This window comes from Crocuta crocuta, unplaced genomic scaffold, assembly GCF_008692635.1.
Source record: "Crocuta crocuta isolate KB4526 unplaced genomic scaffold, BGI_CrCroc_1.0 scaffold87, whole genome shotgun sequence".
NCBI classification, from domain to species: Eukaryota; Metazoa; Chordata; class Mammalia; order Carnivora; family Hyaenidae; genus Crocuta; species Crocuta crocuta.
Window position 1 is genome coordinate 6,125,847 of NW_027532166.1, and position 18,234 is coordinate 6,144,080.

At 41.8% G+C, this 18,234-nt stretch overlaps 1 protein-coding gene across 3 annotated transcripts in view; it reads left to right on the forward strand.

Moving 5' to 3' along the window:
• Window positions 1-2,058: 2,058 nt before the first annotated feature.
• The window catches only part of B4GALT4 (beta-1,4-galactosyltransferase 4), a 29,698-nt gene continuing 13,522 nt past the window's right edge, over window positions 2,059-18,234 (forward strand). For 2 of the 3 annotated variants that reach the window (XM_077776704.1, XM_077776707.1), the window contains exons 1-3: window positions 2,059-2,134; window positions 12,653-13,053; window positions 16,362-16,594. In XM_077776704.1, coding sequence (XP_077632830.1) covers window positions 12,801-13,053; window positions 16,362-16,594 — 486 coding nt within the window. In that variant the 5' untranslated portion in view covers window positions 2,059-2,134; window positions 12,653-12,800. Of the gene's footprint in view, window positions 2,135-4,860; window positions 5,071-12,652; window positions 13,054-16,361; window positions 16,595-18,234 lie in introns of those variants that run through there. The other variant, XM_077776705.1, reaches the window with a different exon arrangement.

The following is an 18,234-nucleotide window of genomic DNA, read 5'->3' on the forward strand; positions in this document are numbered from 1 at the left end:
GGGTCATAGGGGAGTTCTATTGTTAATTTCCTGAGTAGTCCTTTCTCTTTTATTTTAACTTTTTTTTGGGGGGGGGGAAGTATGAAGGCTTAGAAAAGCTGTAAAAATTATTCAAGGAACACCTGTATACATTTCATCTAGATTCATCAGTTGTTAACATTTTGCCACATTTGTGTATGCTTGCTCTCTTGCTCGCTCTCTATCACACATACCCTTTAACTGAACTATGGGAGAGAAATTGCAGATATAATGATAGTTAATCATTAAATAATTCTTAAGAATAAAGTCACTTCCCATATAACAACAATACAATGGTCAAATTCAAGAAATAGAGTATAAGTGGAAGAAGCAGAAATTGCCTTTTAAAGATTGGGCTCAGAAAAAATAATAAGAAAAAAATAAAGGTTGGGTTCGGGATTGGCACCCCTTCACTTCCACTCTACTCTATTTGTAAAAGTAGTCATAGGCCAGCCCAGATTTAAAAGGAGGAGAAGTATGTCCCCATTTCTCAGCCAGAGGAATGTCAAAGAATGACATGCTAATTTTAATCTATCACACTGTGCATATTCATTTCCAATTGTCTCACTAATATACTTAGCAGCAACTTTTTTCAATCCAGAAATTCAAATGTCAAATCTCCTTTAATCTGAAAGATTAGTCTCCTTTAATCTGAAAGAGTTTCTTTTTATTTTTCTTTGTCTTTCATGACATTGAAATATCTGAGATGTACAGGCCAGTTGTTTTGTAGAATGTCCCATAACTTGGGCTTATCTGACTGTTTCCTTGTGATTAAATTCCACTTCTGTATTTTTGGCAGGAATACAGTAAAAGTGATGTCATATCCTTAGAACACCACCTCATGTGAGATGCCAATTTGTACCTGTGGTGAACTTCACTTTGAGTACTTAAGGTGGTATCTGCCAGATTTCCCCAACATACTGGTACTCTATCTCCATCATAATTGGTAATCTCCAAGACTTTCCTTTTTTTTTTTCCTTTTCCTTTAAGTTGTTTAACAATTCAAACAACAACAAACAAACAAAGTTCTGTATTCTGTGTTAGAGAAGCCCCTGATCTATTGTGTAATAGTTCTGCTGACTGTCACTTATGTGTGACCTCCTATGTTTGGGGATTTTGTTGTCCTTAACTTGCATTTGCATCAGTCTTACGGAACTGAATCAAGGAAATGTCCTCCAGAGTGTGTTTCTATTGCTTCTGCTTAGAACACAGGGAACTTGGTAACTCTTTAATGACTCAAGTTTGGTTCTGCTTCTTCCAGTCCCAGATCACAGTGTCATCAGACACTCTCCATGTGCCCTCAGGCAAAGTCCTGGTGCTTAGAGCTCAATGACCCAGTGCTGCTTCTTCCCAGGGCTTGTTCCTTTTGGTCGGGGTAATTCATGGAGAAATCATGGAAAATCTCATGGAAATCCATGGAAAATCTCTTTTCTCGTCAGTGGTAGGGTGTCCTGGAGAATCTGGCCTGCTATCCTGCCTGCCTAATCAGACCCACGATGATTTTTCACTTAAATCTTTAGTATCAATATGATTCTGTCTTGACTTTTCTGTGATAATACCTTTGGAGAAGTTAGGATTTCGAATAATTTATTCAGTTAATATTCTCAATCGTCCGGCGAAATGGGAAGTGGGAAAGGCAGGTGATTTGGTACGTTACATAGTTGAGGGAGCTGAAACCCGTCAGGTGATGCAAGGTAAGTTTACTAACCTCTGAAGCCTCAGTTTCCTATTGTGTAAAACCAGAACTAACCATCTCTTTGAAGGAGCCAGTGCTTTGTGAGCGTTCACAGGGCGAATTTGGGAAGCGCCCAGCACCTAGCTAAGTATTACTGGCACAAGGCTTTAAAGATCTCCCAAAAGACAAGATGTCCACCCCTCTTTCTCCCTCTTTGCTCTTCCACCGCGCGGGTGGGGTCCGGCCAGCCGTGGGTGGAGCGCCACGCTAGCGGAGAAACTGGCCAGACCCGCCCGCGAGGCCCCGCGGATCCGACTCTCTGGGCGGACGGGGGGCGGAGCCCGCGCTCGGGAACCTCCTCCGGGGCGGCGGGGGCGGTCCCCTTGGGTCCTCACGCCTCCTCCCCTTCTCCCGGCGGTGCTGGCTGCGGCCGAGTCTGTGGTGAGTATGCCGGGCCTTGGCTCCGCAGGCGCCTGGGACGCGCAGTCCGGTGCGGCGGGGCNTGGTCGCCCGAATCTGGGGTCGTCCCCCAGCACCTCTTTCCCCGCGGGCGCATCAGCGTGAAAAAGCCCCTTCCTCCTTGGAGCCTTCTCTCCCAGGGTTTCTCCTAGGAAACCGACCAGCGGATCCCAGCCTGCGGCCTGCTGGCCTGCTGGCGCCGGAGAGTTGTGAGTCACCTGGCTTTTAAAGTACTTCAGAGACACCTGCCCACTCCGGGAGTCCATCCCCCGTCTGTCGATCCGTGTCTGCTGATCGGTCTTCCCTTAGATAAGGGCTCTCTCTAGTTTGAAAATAATAGAAACGTCTAGGAGGATTGGGACTGAACAAAGGCCTTTGGATTGGTAGCGTTAGAGAGCAGTTACCAACAAAGTGGGCGCGCGCTGGGTTGTGTAGTGTTCAAGAGTGGGAGATGCCTGAGGACGTGGAGGCGGCCAGGGCTCAGGAAGAGCTTTGCAGCCCTTTGGTGATGAAAAGGAGGAGCAAGAAGATAGTACTTGGAGGGTTGAGGAGAGGTGTGTGTGTGTGTGTTTAAATTTCTAAACTTTTTAAGAAAGGAAGATAACATGTTAAGGATGCAAGGAAGTCCAGGCATCAATATCATTTAGGGTCCAGGCTAAGACACTGGGCTTTAAAAGGGGGTAGAAGACTATCCTACTAGACTAGGTAGGAGGGCTGGGCAGATATGTCTATAGGGCAAGTGTCTCTAGGGCAAGCAGATATAGCCTGATTGGACCATAGTCTGTCTTTTTGGAATTTTATCTTCTGGAACAAGATTGACCTTTAAACCCCATGAAATTGCAAAAATCTACAGGTTCCTGTCTTTGTGCATTATTGGGAGAGAAGATCCACGCCTGGATCAGATTAGAAACACCTGTTAGAGAAAAGTATTTACCTGGTTGACCACATAATCTTGTTTGGGGAGGGGGCAATAAAACTAGCTCTGTTATTGTATTTTATATGTCACATCAAATAAGTATTTAGTATCTACGTTAAACTGAGCTAATAATGGGTGCTTTTTCCAGAGATGCATGCAAATGATTTGAGTGCTAATTATTTATCTCTTTGAAGGTCTTTTATTCAGAGTGGTAACATAAAAATCAAGTCAGTGGTGGGTTTATCCTCTTTTTTTAAGTCATCGAGGGACAGTGGTTTCTCAAACATACCTAAGTTCCTGTTGAAAATATGGATTCCCTGACCTCACTCAGACCTTTGAAATAAACATCTCTGGGAGTAGAGCCTAGGGATAGGAATTTCAAACAGAGACCACAGGATTCTCTGGCATTGAAAATTACGGACAGCTCTGAGGTTTTTTTTTCAGATTTGGGCTTGTTGGGGCCTCTTTAGAACAGATTTCCTTAAAAGTTATACTTTTATAAATTACTGCCAAACTTACAGAACTGAAAGTTACAATCTTGTATCTTGTACAACTATTTATTGTGTCATATATAAATTTTAATGTATTTTGAGGGAAATCTATATAGTCATTGCATTAGAAAAAACATTTCTAACCACAAAAACCTCACTTTATTTTTTTTATTTAATGTTTAATTTTTTTTGAGAGAGAGAGAGAGACAGAGTGTGAATGGAGGAGGGAGACACAGAATCTGAAGCAGGCTTCAGGCTCTGAGCTGTCAGCACAGAGTCTGACACAGGGTTCGAACTTACCAACCATGAGATCATGACCTGAACTTGGACGCTTAACTGACTGAGCCTCCCAGGTGCCCCACAAAAACCCCACTTTAGAACAATTAGAACATAGGGTAAAAACACAGTTTCCCAAATCCTATAATTAACAAACAACCACCAGTCATTCTGACATACATATAAAAGACATGTACACCATACATTTAGAGATTAATTGGAATTATAATCTATGTGCATTTTTACATTCTGTTTTTTTTCCAGTTTGCTATCGTGAGTACCTTCCAATGCAGTTAAGTTTTTTAAACACCTTTTTAATAAAAAGCATACGTTCCAGCATATGGAGTTACTGTAATGAATTAAATCAGCTCTGTATTGTTAACATTCTGATTCTTTTCAGTTTTTGGTTATTTTTATAATGTTGGCTTGAATATTGTGGTCTGACTCTCTGATTATTTCCTTAGAATAAATTACTAAGTGTTGGAGGTAAAAGCTATTAAAATGCATTTGAAAATCTCATTTTCACATATCTTCTCACTGCTTTTCCTCACTAGACGGAAAATGAACATTTCTGAAGGATCTATTGCCTTCTAGATCCATTCTCTTATTTCAGTTGTTCTCAAATTTTAGTAGGTAGAAGAATCACTTGGGGAGCTTGTTAAAAATTCATTTTCCTGGGCTCCTGGGTGGCTCAGTTGGTTAAGCGGCTGACTTTGGCTCAGGTCATGATCTCAGGGTTCATGGGTTTGAGCCCCACATCAGGCTCTGTGCTGACAGCTAGCTCAGAGCCTGGAGCCTGCTTTGGTTTCTGTGTCTCCCTCCCTCTCTCACCCTCCTCTGCTCACGCTGTCTCTCTCTCTCTCTCTCTCTCTCAGAAATAAATAAAACATTAAGAAAAAAAAAAGTCCCATCCAAAATTCTCATAGATTCTGTTATGCTGCATAACAAATACTGTATAAAACAATATCAGTCCTTTGCTAATTAAATTTACTGCATGTTTCCTGATTATTTTGTGGCGACCCTTGTTGTAACACAGTTAACACAGGACCATCCGGCAGCTCTTGCCTAGAGTGTGAGACACTGCTCCTGTGTGCTCTGTGGCTTCAGGATGGAAGTGATGGTCTAAGCAGCAGTTCCTTTCAGAATCAGAAAAGAGAAGCACTGCTTTTGAATACTCAATGGCAGAGGACCAGAAGGTGGTGGACGTGACCGAGAGAAAGTGGCATTTATTAGAGGTGGGGCTCTTTTAGAAAAGTGTTGGTGTTTGTTAAATAAAGGGAGCAAGCATGGGGGTGAGCCTTTTTGAGTTCTTAAAATGTTCCCAAAATTTAGGACCCATTTAATTTTTTTCCTTTCTTTATTAATCTTTATTTTTCTTCTCTCCCTGCCCCCCACCATCTGTTTTTGGTAGTCACCTGGGATTATGGTTTGTCCTTATGTATTTCAACTAATATTCTCTAGAAAGTCCCTGATTATTTACCAAACAGCACCTGCTATGTGTCAGGTCAGTTTGAGGTCCAAGAATATAAAAAACAATGATTCTCTTTGAGAATTAAGTTAACATGACTGTCATGTGTTGACTTGGGTTATACTCAGTCTCTGACTTTTAAAATTTTAACTTTTAATTTTTAATTAATTTTAGACTTAGAGAAGAGTTGCAAAAATGGTACAGAGAAATCACTCAACTTCCTCTAATATCAGACCATTACATAACCATGGTTCAGTTATCTGTACTATTAACTAGACTACAGATTTTATTGGAATTTCATCAATTTTCCTGCCAATAATTTTTCGTTGTTGTTCCCATCATCTATCCAGGATCTACATTGCATTTGATTATTTCTCCTTAGTCTCTTCCATCTGAGATATTTCCTCAGTTTTTCCTTGTCCTTCTTTATTTTGACTCTCTTGAAGAGTACTGATTAGTTATTTTGTGGAGTTCAATATATCACTGATTCATGAGGTTAATAGGTCTTCTCACTGATGACACGAAACCTGATCACTTACGGTGAAATCTATGCTACACCAGTGTAAAGTTATTGTCTTTCCCTTAGCAACTAATAATTATATTGGGGGAGATACTTGAGACTATGCAAACTCTGTTTATCTTCAACTTTTCACCCACTAATTTTAATACCCATTGATGGATCTCGTCTGCAACAGTTGTTACAGTGGTGTTTGCTCAGTGACTTTTTCCATTTCCTGCTTTCTTATTAATTGTGAGTTTCCAGTAAGAAAGAGCTGCCCTTTTTCCTCCCATTTGTTTATTTGATCATCTGCATCACTGTGGACTCTTCATTGTATTCTGTGGGTTAAAATGCAATGCCATCATCATTTTCTTGCTTAAATGTTTACAGTTTTGGAGCTTACAATTAGGAACGCAGTCTCTGAATTTAAATGACTTGTACTCGTAAGTGGCTGTCATCATTTCTATCCCATCCTTACCCCTCGCCCAGGGAATCATTGCTTCTTCAGGGTCTGGGCAGTGATCACTTAGAAGCAGGTAAGGGAGCTATAAATAGAATAATGAATACCAGAGGCCCAAAGAAGGTAGGACAACATGTGCAGACACTCAGCTCTCAGGAGCTCTGCAAGAGTAGAAGGAATAGCAAAATATCAGCCTTTCCCCTACTGCTGTTCCGGAGAGGCTTGTGGGAGTAGGATCATGTGCCTGGGGCCATGCTCTGAGATGCTGTTCCGGAGAGGCTTGTGGGAGTAGGATCATGTGCCTGGGGCCATGCTCTGAGATGCCTTGTGCTTACAGGACTACCAGATGGGTTTGGAAACCAGCTGGGTTTGGAACGCTGATTTGGCACTCTTGGCTGCTAAATGAAGACCATACCCTTTCTTCCTGATGCATAAATGTTTAGTAAATATTTGTGGACTGCACCTGGTATTTCCCCTCCATCCCCCGTGGTACAAAAACGTGTATGTGTAGAGATTCTCCAAAAATGATACTTAGCATTAATGCTGATTTACCTTTAGTTATAGCTTATCTTACTTGCTAGATTCTTTCTTTCATTATTATGGTAAATTTCAAGCATACACAAAAGTAGAGAGAAAAGTAAAATGAACCCTTGGGGTACTATCACTTTAATTCAATACATCTCAATATTTTGCCAATCTTATTTCATCTATTCCTCCATTTTCAGGGATGGGCTGGCATATTTTAAAACAAAAGAGTCATTGAAATCTAAGAAAGGATTGAAATAAACACTAAGTGCAAGGACTATACCTTAACTCCCTTTGTATCCCCTTAGTGCCTAGTACTATGCCTGAAAATAGCTGATACTCAAAAAAGACTGACTGAATCGAGAAGAGGAAAAACCAGTTATGAAAGCATCATGGTTTGAACTATAGGACAGACCTCTAGAGTCTTGCTCTTAAAATAACTTCTTTCACGTTACCTGAACTTGTCTACAGTCATGATTTTCCTGTCACTTTTTTATTTAAAAAGGAAACTTTTTTCTTTTCTCTTTTTAAGTTTTTATATAATTTATTTTTTATTTTTGTTTATTTTTTTACAAATAGTTTATTGTCAAATTAGTTTCNTGAGTCCCAGCCAGCCAGGAGCACGGACGCCTGGTGTCCGCGCTGCTCTTTCAGGGGCCCCAGCCTCCCGGGAGCCACAATGGCGGCAGGCGCGTTGCTACTCTGAAGTCCAGCCGCCAGGAGCCAGCACAAAGAATCAGTTTGTGTGCTCAGCACCCCGTAGTACCAGTTGGCGCGAGGGGACCTGGTGTGCAGGTATTTGGCAAGTACGGTCTTTCTATGCACCAAGTGGAGGTTTTCCACCCCCCGAGCGGAGGTTTTTCTGTTTCAGACTCTCTCCTTTTCCCCTCTCACTCCCTGTAGAGGGTAGAGGGGGATCCCTTCCCACCCTGGAGTCTCCGATCCCGGCCCGATTTTATCTTCCCCGGTTCGCACTCACATTAGAAGTCTCTCTCAGTGGATTCTGCGTCCTTTGTCTCCCAATCTCTCAGGTTTTGTAAGGTTTCCAATGGCTTCAGATCTTTTCTGTGTGATGTATGGGCGCGAGTGCAAGTACAGAGCTCCTTACTTCTCTGCCATCTTGCCCTCGAGCCTATAATTTATTTTTTAAATTAACATCCAAGTTAGTTAGCATATAGTGCAACAGTGATTTCAGGAGTAGATTCCTTAATGCCCCTTACCTATTTTGCCCATCTTCCCTCCCACAACCCCTCCAGCAACCCTCTGTTTGTTCTCCATATTTAAGAGTCTCTTATGTTTTGTCCCCCTCCCTGTTTTTATATTATTTTTGCTTCCCTTCCCTTATGTTCATCTGTTTTGTATCTTAAGTCCTCATATGGGTGAAGTCATATGATATTTGTCTTTCTCTGACTAATTTCACTTAGCATAATACCCTCTAGTTCCATCCACATAGTTGCAAATGGCAAGATTTCATTCTTTTTGATTGCCAAGTAATACTCCAGTGTGTGTGTGTGGACACACACACATATATACCACATCTTCTTTATCCATTCATCTATCAATGGACATTTGGGCTCTTTCCATACTTTGGCTGTTGTCGATAGTGCTGCTAGCATGTGTGCCCCTTTGAAACAGCACACCTGTATCCCTTGGATAAATACCTAGTAGTGCAATTGCTGGGTCATAGGGTAGTTCTATTTTTTGAGGAACCTCCATACTGTTTTCCAGAGGGGCTGCACCAGTTTGAATTCCCACCAGCAGTGCAAAAGAGATCCTCTTTCTGTCCTTCCTCGCCAACATCTGTTATTGCCTGAGTTATTAATGTTAGCCATTCTGACAGGTGTGAGGTGGTATCTCATCGTGGTTTTAATTTGTATTTCCTGGATGATGAGTGAAGTTGAGCATTTTTTCATATGTCCGTTGGCTCTCTGGATGTCTTCTTTGGAAAAATGTCTATTCATGTCTTTTGCCCATTTCTTCACTGGATTATTTGTTTTTTTGGGTGTTGAGTTTGATAAGTTCTTTAAAGATTTTGGATACTAACCTTTTATCTGATATGTCATTTGCTAAGATCTTCTCCCATTCCATCGGTTGCCTCTTAGTTTTGCTGATTGTTTCCTTCTCCGTGAAGAAGCTTTTTATTTTGATGAGGTCCCAATAGTTCATTTTTGCTTTTGTTTCCCTTGCCTCTGGAGAGGTGTTGAGGCAAGAAGTTGCTGTGGCCTGCTTTCTCCTCGAGGATTTTGAAGGCTTCCTGCCTTACATTTATGTCTTTCATTCATTTTGAGTTTATTTTTCTGTATGGTATAAGAAAGTGGTCCAGGTTCATTTTTCTGCATGTCACCATCCAGTTTTCCCAGTACCGCTTGCTGAAGAGAGTGTCTTTATTTTTTTATTATTTTTTTTAATGTTTTATTTATTTCTGAGAGAGAGAGAGAGAGAGAGACAGCATGAGCAGGGGAGGGTCGGAGAGAGGGAGATACAGAAGCTGAAACAGGCTCCAGGCTCTGAGCTGGCTGTCAGCACAGAGCCTGACGTGGGGCTCGAACCCATGGACTGCAAGATCATGACCCGAGCCGAAGTCAGACGCTTAACCGAGCCACCCATGCACCCCGAGATTGTCTTGATAAGGAAACTTTTTTCAAGGGTAGTTTCAAGGTCTCTCAATTACTTAATGTTATTATAAATAAATCCAGTCCAGTGACATTTCCCTAACATTAACCAAGAGTTACCTGCCCTAGAAAAAATTTTCTTTTAAAGATCATTATTTTTTAAATCATAAATATAATATATACCCATAAAAGAAAAATAAATTACAGAGAAAGGGAAATTAAAATTATCTGTGTTTCAGTATGTAATTCCAAAGATAACATTATCTTGCTTAGCACTCTGATAAAATTTGAGCATGAATCACATTGGTAAATAGACTTGATAACTATAATGTTCTGGGAATGTACCAGCTGTGTTTGATTGCAACATCTCATTACATTCTTATAGCAACATTTTAAGATAAGTATATATATATTTATGTTTAATAGCTTGATAAACTTGTTGAGAGTGCATTTACTGTATGGCATGCACTGGGGTTAAATCATTCATATTAACTTGCTTCTCATCACTCAGCTGATAAGCAGGCCGAGCAGGAGATCTCTCTTGAAAGACCATCGGACCAGGGTTATAGACCCTTCACACCTCAGATGTTCACTCCCAGGTACCAAGGAGACCTCACACTTGAACTTTCTTGATGCTGGCTCCCTATACAGTCAGTTTTGAGGATAGCACTAGGCTTAGGAAAAAGGGGAAGTGATTATTTTTAAGTAGATCTATATCTCAAGAAGTGGAGTTAGCAGTGAAGGGCTAATTGTTAAGGAATCATTAAGAATGGCTCCTTGCTTTTATAATAAATTTTTTATTTTTGGACAAATTCTGTAGGCTGCAGTTTAGCTAGTCTATGATTATTCCCAGGTTGCTACTGCTTGGTTAGATTTTCTCTAAACCACTCTTCCTCCCTCTATAAAAGGAGGAGGTGCTGGACTTATGTGCTTTCTGGTCATTTCTGCTTCTAACACTATGGTACCTCTGTGATCAGAAGTCTCTTCGGCCAGGTAAGTCTCCTTGTCAGGGGACTGTCCCTCCATAAGCAGCTTTTAGAACAATGGCCTCAGTCTAAATTTTCCAAAACTGAGATGGAAGTGTTGAATCACTGTATTGTACACCTGAAACTAATATTACACAGTATGTTAACTAACTGGAATTTTTTTCAAAAACCTCTAAAAAACCACTATTACCAATTCTAGCAGTTAAGCCTCCTACAGCTCAGTCCCCAAGAGGTTGTCTGATTGGCCCCAGGAACCTGTAGACTTACAGAAGCAAAAAGCCATGTGAACACAGTCCCAAGGAAAGGGGCAAGAAGCTGAGGGAGAGAGAGAGAGGCTGCCAAAGGGAACTCTGCATATTTCAAGGGTTTGTGTTGGGTGCACCCAGGTACCTAGATGAGGAAGGAAATGAAATGCCCATGTGAAGTGTGTGGCAGAGTCAGGCTTTGGGCCTGGCCTTGTGGGTTCAGACACCAGCCCCACCACTTACTAATTGTGTGGTTGAGAGCATGTTCTTTAATCTCCCTTCATTTTTTTTCCTCTATAAAATGACACTAATGATTCTTCCCTTGCAAAGTTGAGATGAGAAGTAAGTTAATACAAATGATTTAACCCCAGTGCATGCCACAGAGTAAATGCACAAATAAATCACTCTTCTTATTAGCTGTTATTACTGCCTTCGGCATCAACTTCTTGCAATACCTTCACAAGACCCTAAACACAGACCATACTGTTTAATTGCTTCCTGAGTCAAATCTCTTTTGTGGCTTGACTCAGGAATCTAATCTCCATTTATAACATTGACTCTAGAGAGAAATGCTTTCTGGGTTTCTTTCAGACTAACCTAGAGCTAAATTTTTGGAATTCTACCCTTTAGTAACTAGGAGACTATCTCGAGGAGGTGCTAAGATTGTTTTATTTTTCATTTTCACATTGAATTACCACCTAGGGATCCTTATGTCTAATTAAAAAAATAAAGAACAAAACTCAACAACTATATTTTCACTATAAAAGGACAGAAGTACATCATACAAAATTCCCAAAAAGAGAAAAAGTATGCTTGGCTAATCCCTACTCAGTACAATTCTCGTTAGCTTTTGGCTAATATTTCTCTCTAGAGTTTTATTTCTATAGTTTTAGTGGTAATCATACACACATACAGAGTTTATTTCTGATTTTCTTTTTGTTAAGATTTGGTCGTACTTGTTTTCATTATTACTTAAAATTCAGAAGTGAATTCACCACATGCTTGTGAAGTATGAAATCAGAATGACAATTCATCAACTGACAGTGAGAAATACAGTACAATAGGGTGGTGCTTGGGGCAGCCACCAGTGTGTCCTGTCCACCTGCTGGCCATCCTTAGTCTAGAATCGCTTTATGTAAGTAATAGAACAATAACAGCTTGGTCACCACTTGCTTGGTGCTTGCTGTGTGTCAGGAGGTGGGCTAACACTTTATGTATAATACATTAGGACGTCCAGCCCCACAGTAACCTCTTGAGGGAGCTACTGTTTTTATCCCCATTTTACAGGTAAGGAGACTGAGATTAGTCAAGTGACTGGCTTGAGGTGTCATGGCTGATATGTGGTCGAGCTATAGTTTCTGCCCAAATCCAAACCACTGATCTTAAACACTGCACTGTAGTTCTACCTGTTAGTCTTACAGATTGCTGAGCGCCTGTGTTGGCATTCTCTTCTGTTTCTGGCCCTCACCCCCACCTGTCGGGATGTGCCCCGTGCCAGCGCCTCATTGTGAATGTGACATTTATAGCTGAAACAGCCTGGACTTTAATGCCTGTTGTGGAACATGTTTTTCTACCTGTCACAGAGAAGAGTCTCCTTATTTTCTCTTTGAGTCAAGATACAAGATTTCACACATTGCTAACCTGCTCTAAAAGCTGTGCCAGAAAGGGGCCACTAAAGAAAAAATTGGGGGGGCTGTAATTTGGGCCATGCCCGACTCAGAACTGAGGAAGCTTTTACAACCTCTTCTTTGCCTTCTCCTCCTGTGCGACATCTGGAAATGCTTTTTCTTCTTTGGTGACAGTCAGCCTGAGTGGTAACCCAGACAGAACTCCTGGGATGTATAGATGGCTGGAACCTTCTACCTCTGAAATCCGAATTTCTGATATCAAAGCCCTCATTGGAGAATTCCCATTTACTGTTAGTCGAGATCCTCTGGGGATAGGTTTTCAGTTTGCACTGACGTGAGTCACCCAGGATAGGATTTCCAAGTGAAACAACATGTCTGTGTGATTGCCTTCCAGAGATTGTTGGAGCAGAACTACTGAACGAAAGCAGACATTGCATCTTCAGTTGTCACCAAGTTTGCCATCGGATTGAAAGAGTTGAACTCGAAGCTTCCTGCCTGCGGTGAAGTGGAGAGGGATACATAATTCTCCCGTAATAACAGACATGGGCTTTTTAGTGACTTTGCACCTTTCCTACAAGTTCCGGTTACTGTTGCTTTTTCTCTTAGGCCTGACAGTACTTGGGTGGGCCACCAGTAACTACTTTGTGGGTGCTATTCAAGAGATTCCTAAAGCAAAGAATTTCATGGCTAATTTCAACAAGGTCCTAGTCTGGGAGAAGGGAGACACTCTGACTAAGGAAGCATCCGTGAAAGAAGCAGACCTCAGCAACTGCCCTGTTGTGTCTCCATACCTCAGTAAGTTTTTTTCTTTTTTTCTTTTCTTTTTTTTTTTTTAATATTTTTATTTATTTCTAGGAGAGAGAGACAGCATGAGCAGGGGAGGGCCAGAGAGAGAGGGAGACACAGACTCTGAATAGCCTCCAGGCTCTGAGCTGGCAGTCAGCACAGAGCCCGACGCGGGGCTCGAAACCACGAACCGCAAGATCATGACCTAAGCGTAAGTCGGACGCTTAACCAACTAAGCCACCCAGGCGCCCCCCTTTTTTTTTTTTTCCAAGTGCTATGTAAACTTTTTAGTTAAATATCACATTTACACATACAGAAAAGCGTCAAAATCAGAAGCGTACAGCTTGGTTACATTTCACAAAATGAACAAAGGTGTTCATTTAACATCCCAGTGTGTTAAATTAAGAACTGAGGTCTTCCTGGAACCCTGGGGGTCCTCATGCTTCTTTCAGTCATGACCTTTATTTCCCGATTCTAGCATCATCCATTAGATTTTCCCTGTGTTCAAACTTCACATAATTAGAAACACACTGTGTAATCTCTTGTGTCTGGCTTTTGCTGTTCAACAGTATATTTGTGAGATGTGTCCATGTTGCTGATGTATAGTTTTCCATTATACAAGCATACCCAATTTTAATCTCAAGCCACAGAAGTCTCAGAAGCACACATCAGCAGACATATATTTCATTCACAAGTCTGCCTGATGAACTGGGGGGGTGCATTGATTGAGGCTGGTGGCTGTGCTCCATGTGTCTTACCTTCTCCTCCTGAGACCAATGAGCTCGCCTGGGTATGTCCTTCTCCTGGCATCCACAGAGTACAAGAGCACAGGTGGAGAAATCCACTCATGTCACATCTGTTTGCATTCCGTGGCCAGAAGTATTCAGTCAAGGGACAGGACTGAGTAGGTCTGCCAATGTCATCATTAGCGTTTATTTCTTAAATATGTTGTATGTTCTGAGTCTCCTTTGATGTCTTGCCTTTCAATTTAAATTAACAGTAAATTGGTTGGGGTGCCTGGGTGGCTCAGTTAGTTAAGCGTCCGACTTTGGTTCAGGTCATGATCTCATGGTTCGTGGGTTCAAGCCCCCATTGGGCTCTGTGCTGACAGCTCAGAGTCTGGAGCTTGCTTCGGATTCTGTGTCTCCCCTTCTCTCTCTCTGCCCCTTACCTGCTCACACCCTGTCTCTCTCCCTTTCTCAAAAGTAAATAAATGTTAAAAAAATAATAAAATAAATTAACCGTAAATTGGTTTTATGGAACACATTGATGAGAGAGGAAAAACTCCACAGCGATATTAGATACAATCCACAGAGTTTCTCTGAGACCTCTGAGGCTCCAGAACATCAAAGCACTTGTAGTTCTTCAGGGTACTCCTCTGAGCCTTACACTATTTCCTCTTTCCACAATGCCTTTCTTCAATCTGTGTCTGCTTGGTAGATTCCTGTTTGTTCATAAAAAAATCCAGTTTAGATTCCTTCTGTCTCAGAAAAGCACATACACTAACGTAGCCCCTCTGGGGTGGCTTCTTGCTCTGAGCTGAACAAAAACCTGCAGACCCTCTTTCCTAATTGAATGACAGCCTTGTGCTGTGTTTGTATAGGCATACTGCTTTTCTTTACTCAGTCGTGGAAAAGCCAAAATATCACTCTTGATTATCCAAGGGAAATTGCTCTGCTCACAAGTTACACAAGTTGAGATAGGAAAATGACGTATTGAAATGCAAATCTGACTTTACTGTCTCCCTTGTTCAAAATCCTTATAACATACTTAAGCAATAAAAGTTTTCATAAAAAATACATGGGCCATGACAGAATACTGAGGGAGTACCTGGATTAAGAGAGGGACAAAAGTAGTGATGAAATAACATGGGCCATTAGTCACCCAAGAAGGAACAGAATGGGGAAGATGCCATGGTAGTGGTAGGAGACTGATAGTGAGTGGGAGCAGGTGCTAGAAGGATAGGGCACCTGTAAAGTTAAGACAGTGAGAAAGTGAGCAAGGGGACTAGTTTACATCAGGCTTGTTGCATGGGGCTCCTTCCAGGGCCAAGAACAGAGGCGTAGGTTTGCTCACATGGTGGGGTTTGAGAACAGGCTACATGAGAAACCACAGCAACAGCCACACCATTATCTTCCGGCCGCTCTGTGGCCTGGCAGCAGCTCTGGTAGCTTGCTTTTCACGTCATTTGCTTTCTTCCTGTTTGTTTTTAGGGCATTTCTGCCTGCTGACTCCATGTCTCATGCCTTCAGGAAAGGCTCTTTCTTATCGGCCAGTTATTGTCTCTAGGTGGCTGGATGCAGTTGTTTGCCCTTAGTGCTGTTGGGCTGAGTCAGCCTCTTCATGGACACTGGAGCCTAAGCCTAAGCAGCCGTGGCTGGGACAGTGGTAGTCACATGGAGCAAGGCGTGGTGACTTACACGTTGGAAGGGCCTGTGACTGCTTTGTTCAGGAGAGGACGGCACAACACGCAAGCATCTTGAGATGTTACGGCCTGACCAGTATATATGGAGTTAAAAAAAAAAATGTGTGGCTGAGTTCTCTATGCAAAGCTGTGCCTCTTCTCTTATGGAGCACGGCTATTCAGTGTTAATCCCTGTTAATTCAGATTGAAGAAGAGGGCCAATGTCTTCAGCCTGATCTGTAAAGCCTTGCATGAGATCCGGTTCCCATGGATGGCCTTGGGTTTCAGCCAGTCAGGCTGTGTCCAGACTTGTTGAGCAAGGGCTCCATTGGGGGTGTCTGCTACTGTGCACAATGGGAAAATTGTGATATTGCACCTACGTGTTACTGCTGGGTTAGGTGTGAGGCTAGCTGCTATTTCCTTTCATGGTTTTTATCATCAGGGAGCTAGGTTAGCTCCCAGGAGCTCATGGAAAGAGTGGGAAGATGGCCTTGCCCAGGAGCTTGAATTCATGGAATGCTCCTGATTTTTAATTTTGACAGGGAAAAGAGGATTCAGCAAATTCGAGGTTACTCAGTCTAGCCCTGATCTCAGCTCTTTACCATGGCCAATGGGACAGAATGCATCTCCTTCCTTACAGATGAATCACAGACCCAGAACTGGTTACCCCGCCTCAAGAGAATGCTCTCATATGTCATTTACTTGCTTTTGCAGACAATACCCTGGGTCACATAACTCTGGTTACAGTTCATGACCAAAAGAGGCTTTAAAGTAATAATAATAAGAGCTGATACTCACAGTCCTCACTGTGTGCTGGGCAGTGTTCTAAGTGCTTTATGTAAGTGCTCATATAATCCTGTCAGCCCGTGATGAGATAACTACTGTTCTTTCCTGTGTCCTGTTTTTATTGTAGGGGGCCAGAACAAGCTCGTTTTCAAACCAGATCTCACTCTGGAAGAGGTGGAGGCAAAAAATCCCAAAGTGCACAGAGGCCGGTATCAGCCCGAGGAATGTAAGGCTTCACAGCGGGTCGCCATCCTCATTCCACACCGGAACCGAGAGAAACACCTGCTGTACCTGCTCGAACACCTCCATCCCTTCCTGCAGAGGCAGCAGCGGGACTATGGCATCTATATCATCCACCAGGTGAGGGGGTGGCAGACCAGGGCTCTGTTCTCCCAGTCCTTGTCTCTGAGGAGACACCGAGGGACTTGGCCCTTTAGGTATCTTGGGTAAAAGGAGCACCAAACCGTCACCAGAGAAAAGGTCTCATACCTCATTTATCCATGAAAGGAGCAAAGGAAATTCTTGTCTCAGAGTAAGACTAAGTGCTGGGAATTTTATTGCCTCTGACATGAACCTCTGGAGGAAGTCTGGTTTGTTTTGTTTTATTTTTGTGTGTTGTGAGCCCTTCCGTATTAGCCAGTGACTGCCCACATATTTTCTCCTGAGACTTACCTTATATTTCCTCCCATAGCTGCTATATACTACATGATGAGATGCTGGAATGTTTCATTATGGAGCACGGCTATTCAGTGGGGATCTAGGCAGGAGATCCTACAGATTACTGTGTTAATAGATACTGTGTTAATAGCTCTGTCATACAGAGCCCGTGGAGTTCTAGGATTGTCTCCTCCTTTCTGCCTATAACTTTTATTATATAAGACATTTTATGTTTAGTCTTCACTTTCCTGACTCACTTATTGGGTTTTCAGAGGACAAATCAGTAGGTATACAGTAAGTGATAAGTGTAGGCTGCTTTTGAAGAATTTAGCTCTAAGTAGAGTGGCTGATGAAAGATGCCTGTATTTGGTATTAATGTTTATTAGGAAAAAAAAAAAAAGACATTCACTTAAATATCCGTATCTAGCTTCCCCAGATTGTCCCAGACCATCCAAATAATTCCCCTTCAAATCCTTACAGATGCCAAGATTGCAAAGTCATTAACCACATGCTTCATACTGTTTTATCACTGACAGTATTTGCTTTAGGAAAACTTTTCACAAATCAGAGGATATAGTTCTGCAGTGTATACTTTATAATAAACAGGGGCCATTTTTTAGGATTTAGAACAAAATTTTACTATTGGTTTATAATTATTTTTCTTTTTAACATTATTAGTCATTCTCCGTCCTTACTCAGGACAGCCACCCTCAATGTACAGTATTTTGTGACTAGAAAAAATGTGTGCTTTGTGTTATTCTTTTCAGGAAAATACTGTGGTAACTCTTGAGATTTGCCGGTACTTTTCATTACGATAAACTGTTTATTACCTTCTGCCATTAAATATTAATGTTTATTTATTTTTGAGAGAGAGAGAGAGACAGAGTATGAGGAGGGGAGGGGCAGAGAGGGAGACACAGAATCTGAGGCAGGCTCCAGGCTCCGAGCTGTCATACAGAACCCGATGGCGGGGCTTGAACTCACGAACTGTGAGATCATGACCTGAGCTGAAGTCGGACACTTAACTGACTGAGCCACCCACGTGCTCCAAAACTTCTGTTTATAGGTCCAGATTTCTTGTTTTTTTTCTGGCAAGCTATGTCTGTTAGAAGCTAGTGAAATTTTGTTACATAGGGTAAGATTGGGATGAGCTGGAAGTTAAACAGTAAAGCAGTGATGTTAGTTGGCATGACTACCACGTAAGAAGGTTTGTAGTTTTATGTGGAATAAATTTTTGTGAGTCATTTTTATTTGTATTTTAAAACTATGACCTTTTTAAAAATTGTGGTGAAATATACATAAAATTTAGTATTTTAACTTTGTTTTTTGAATCAAACCATTAT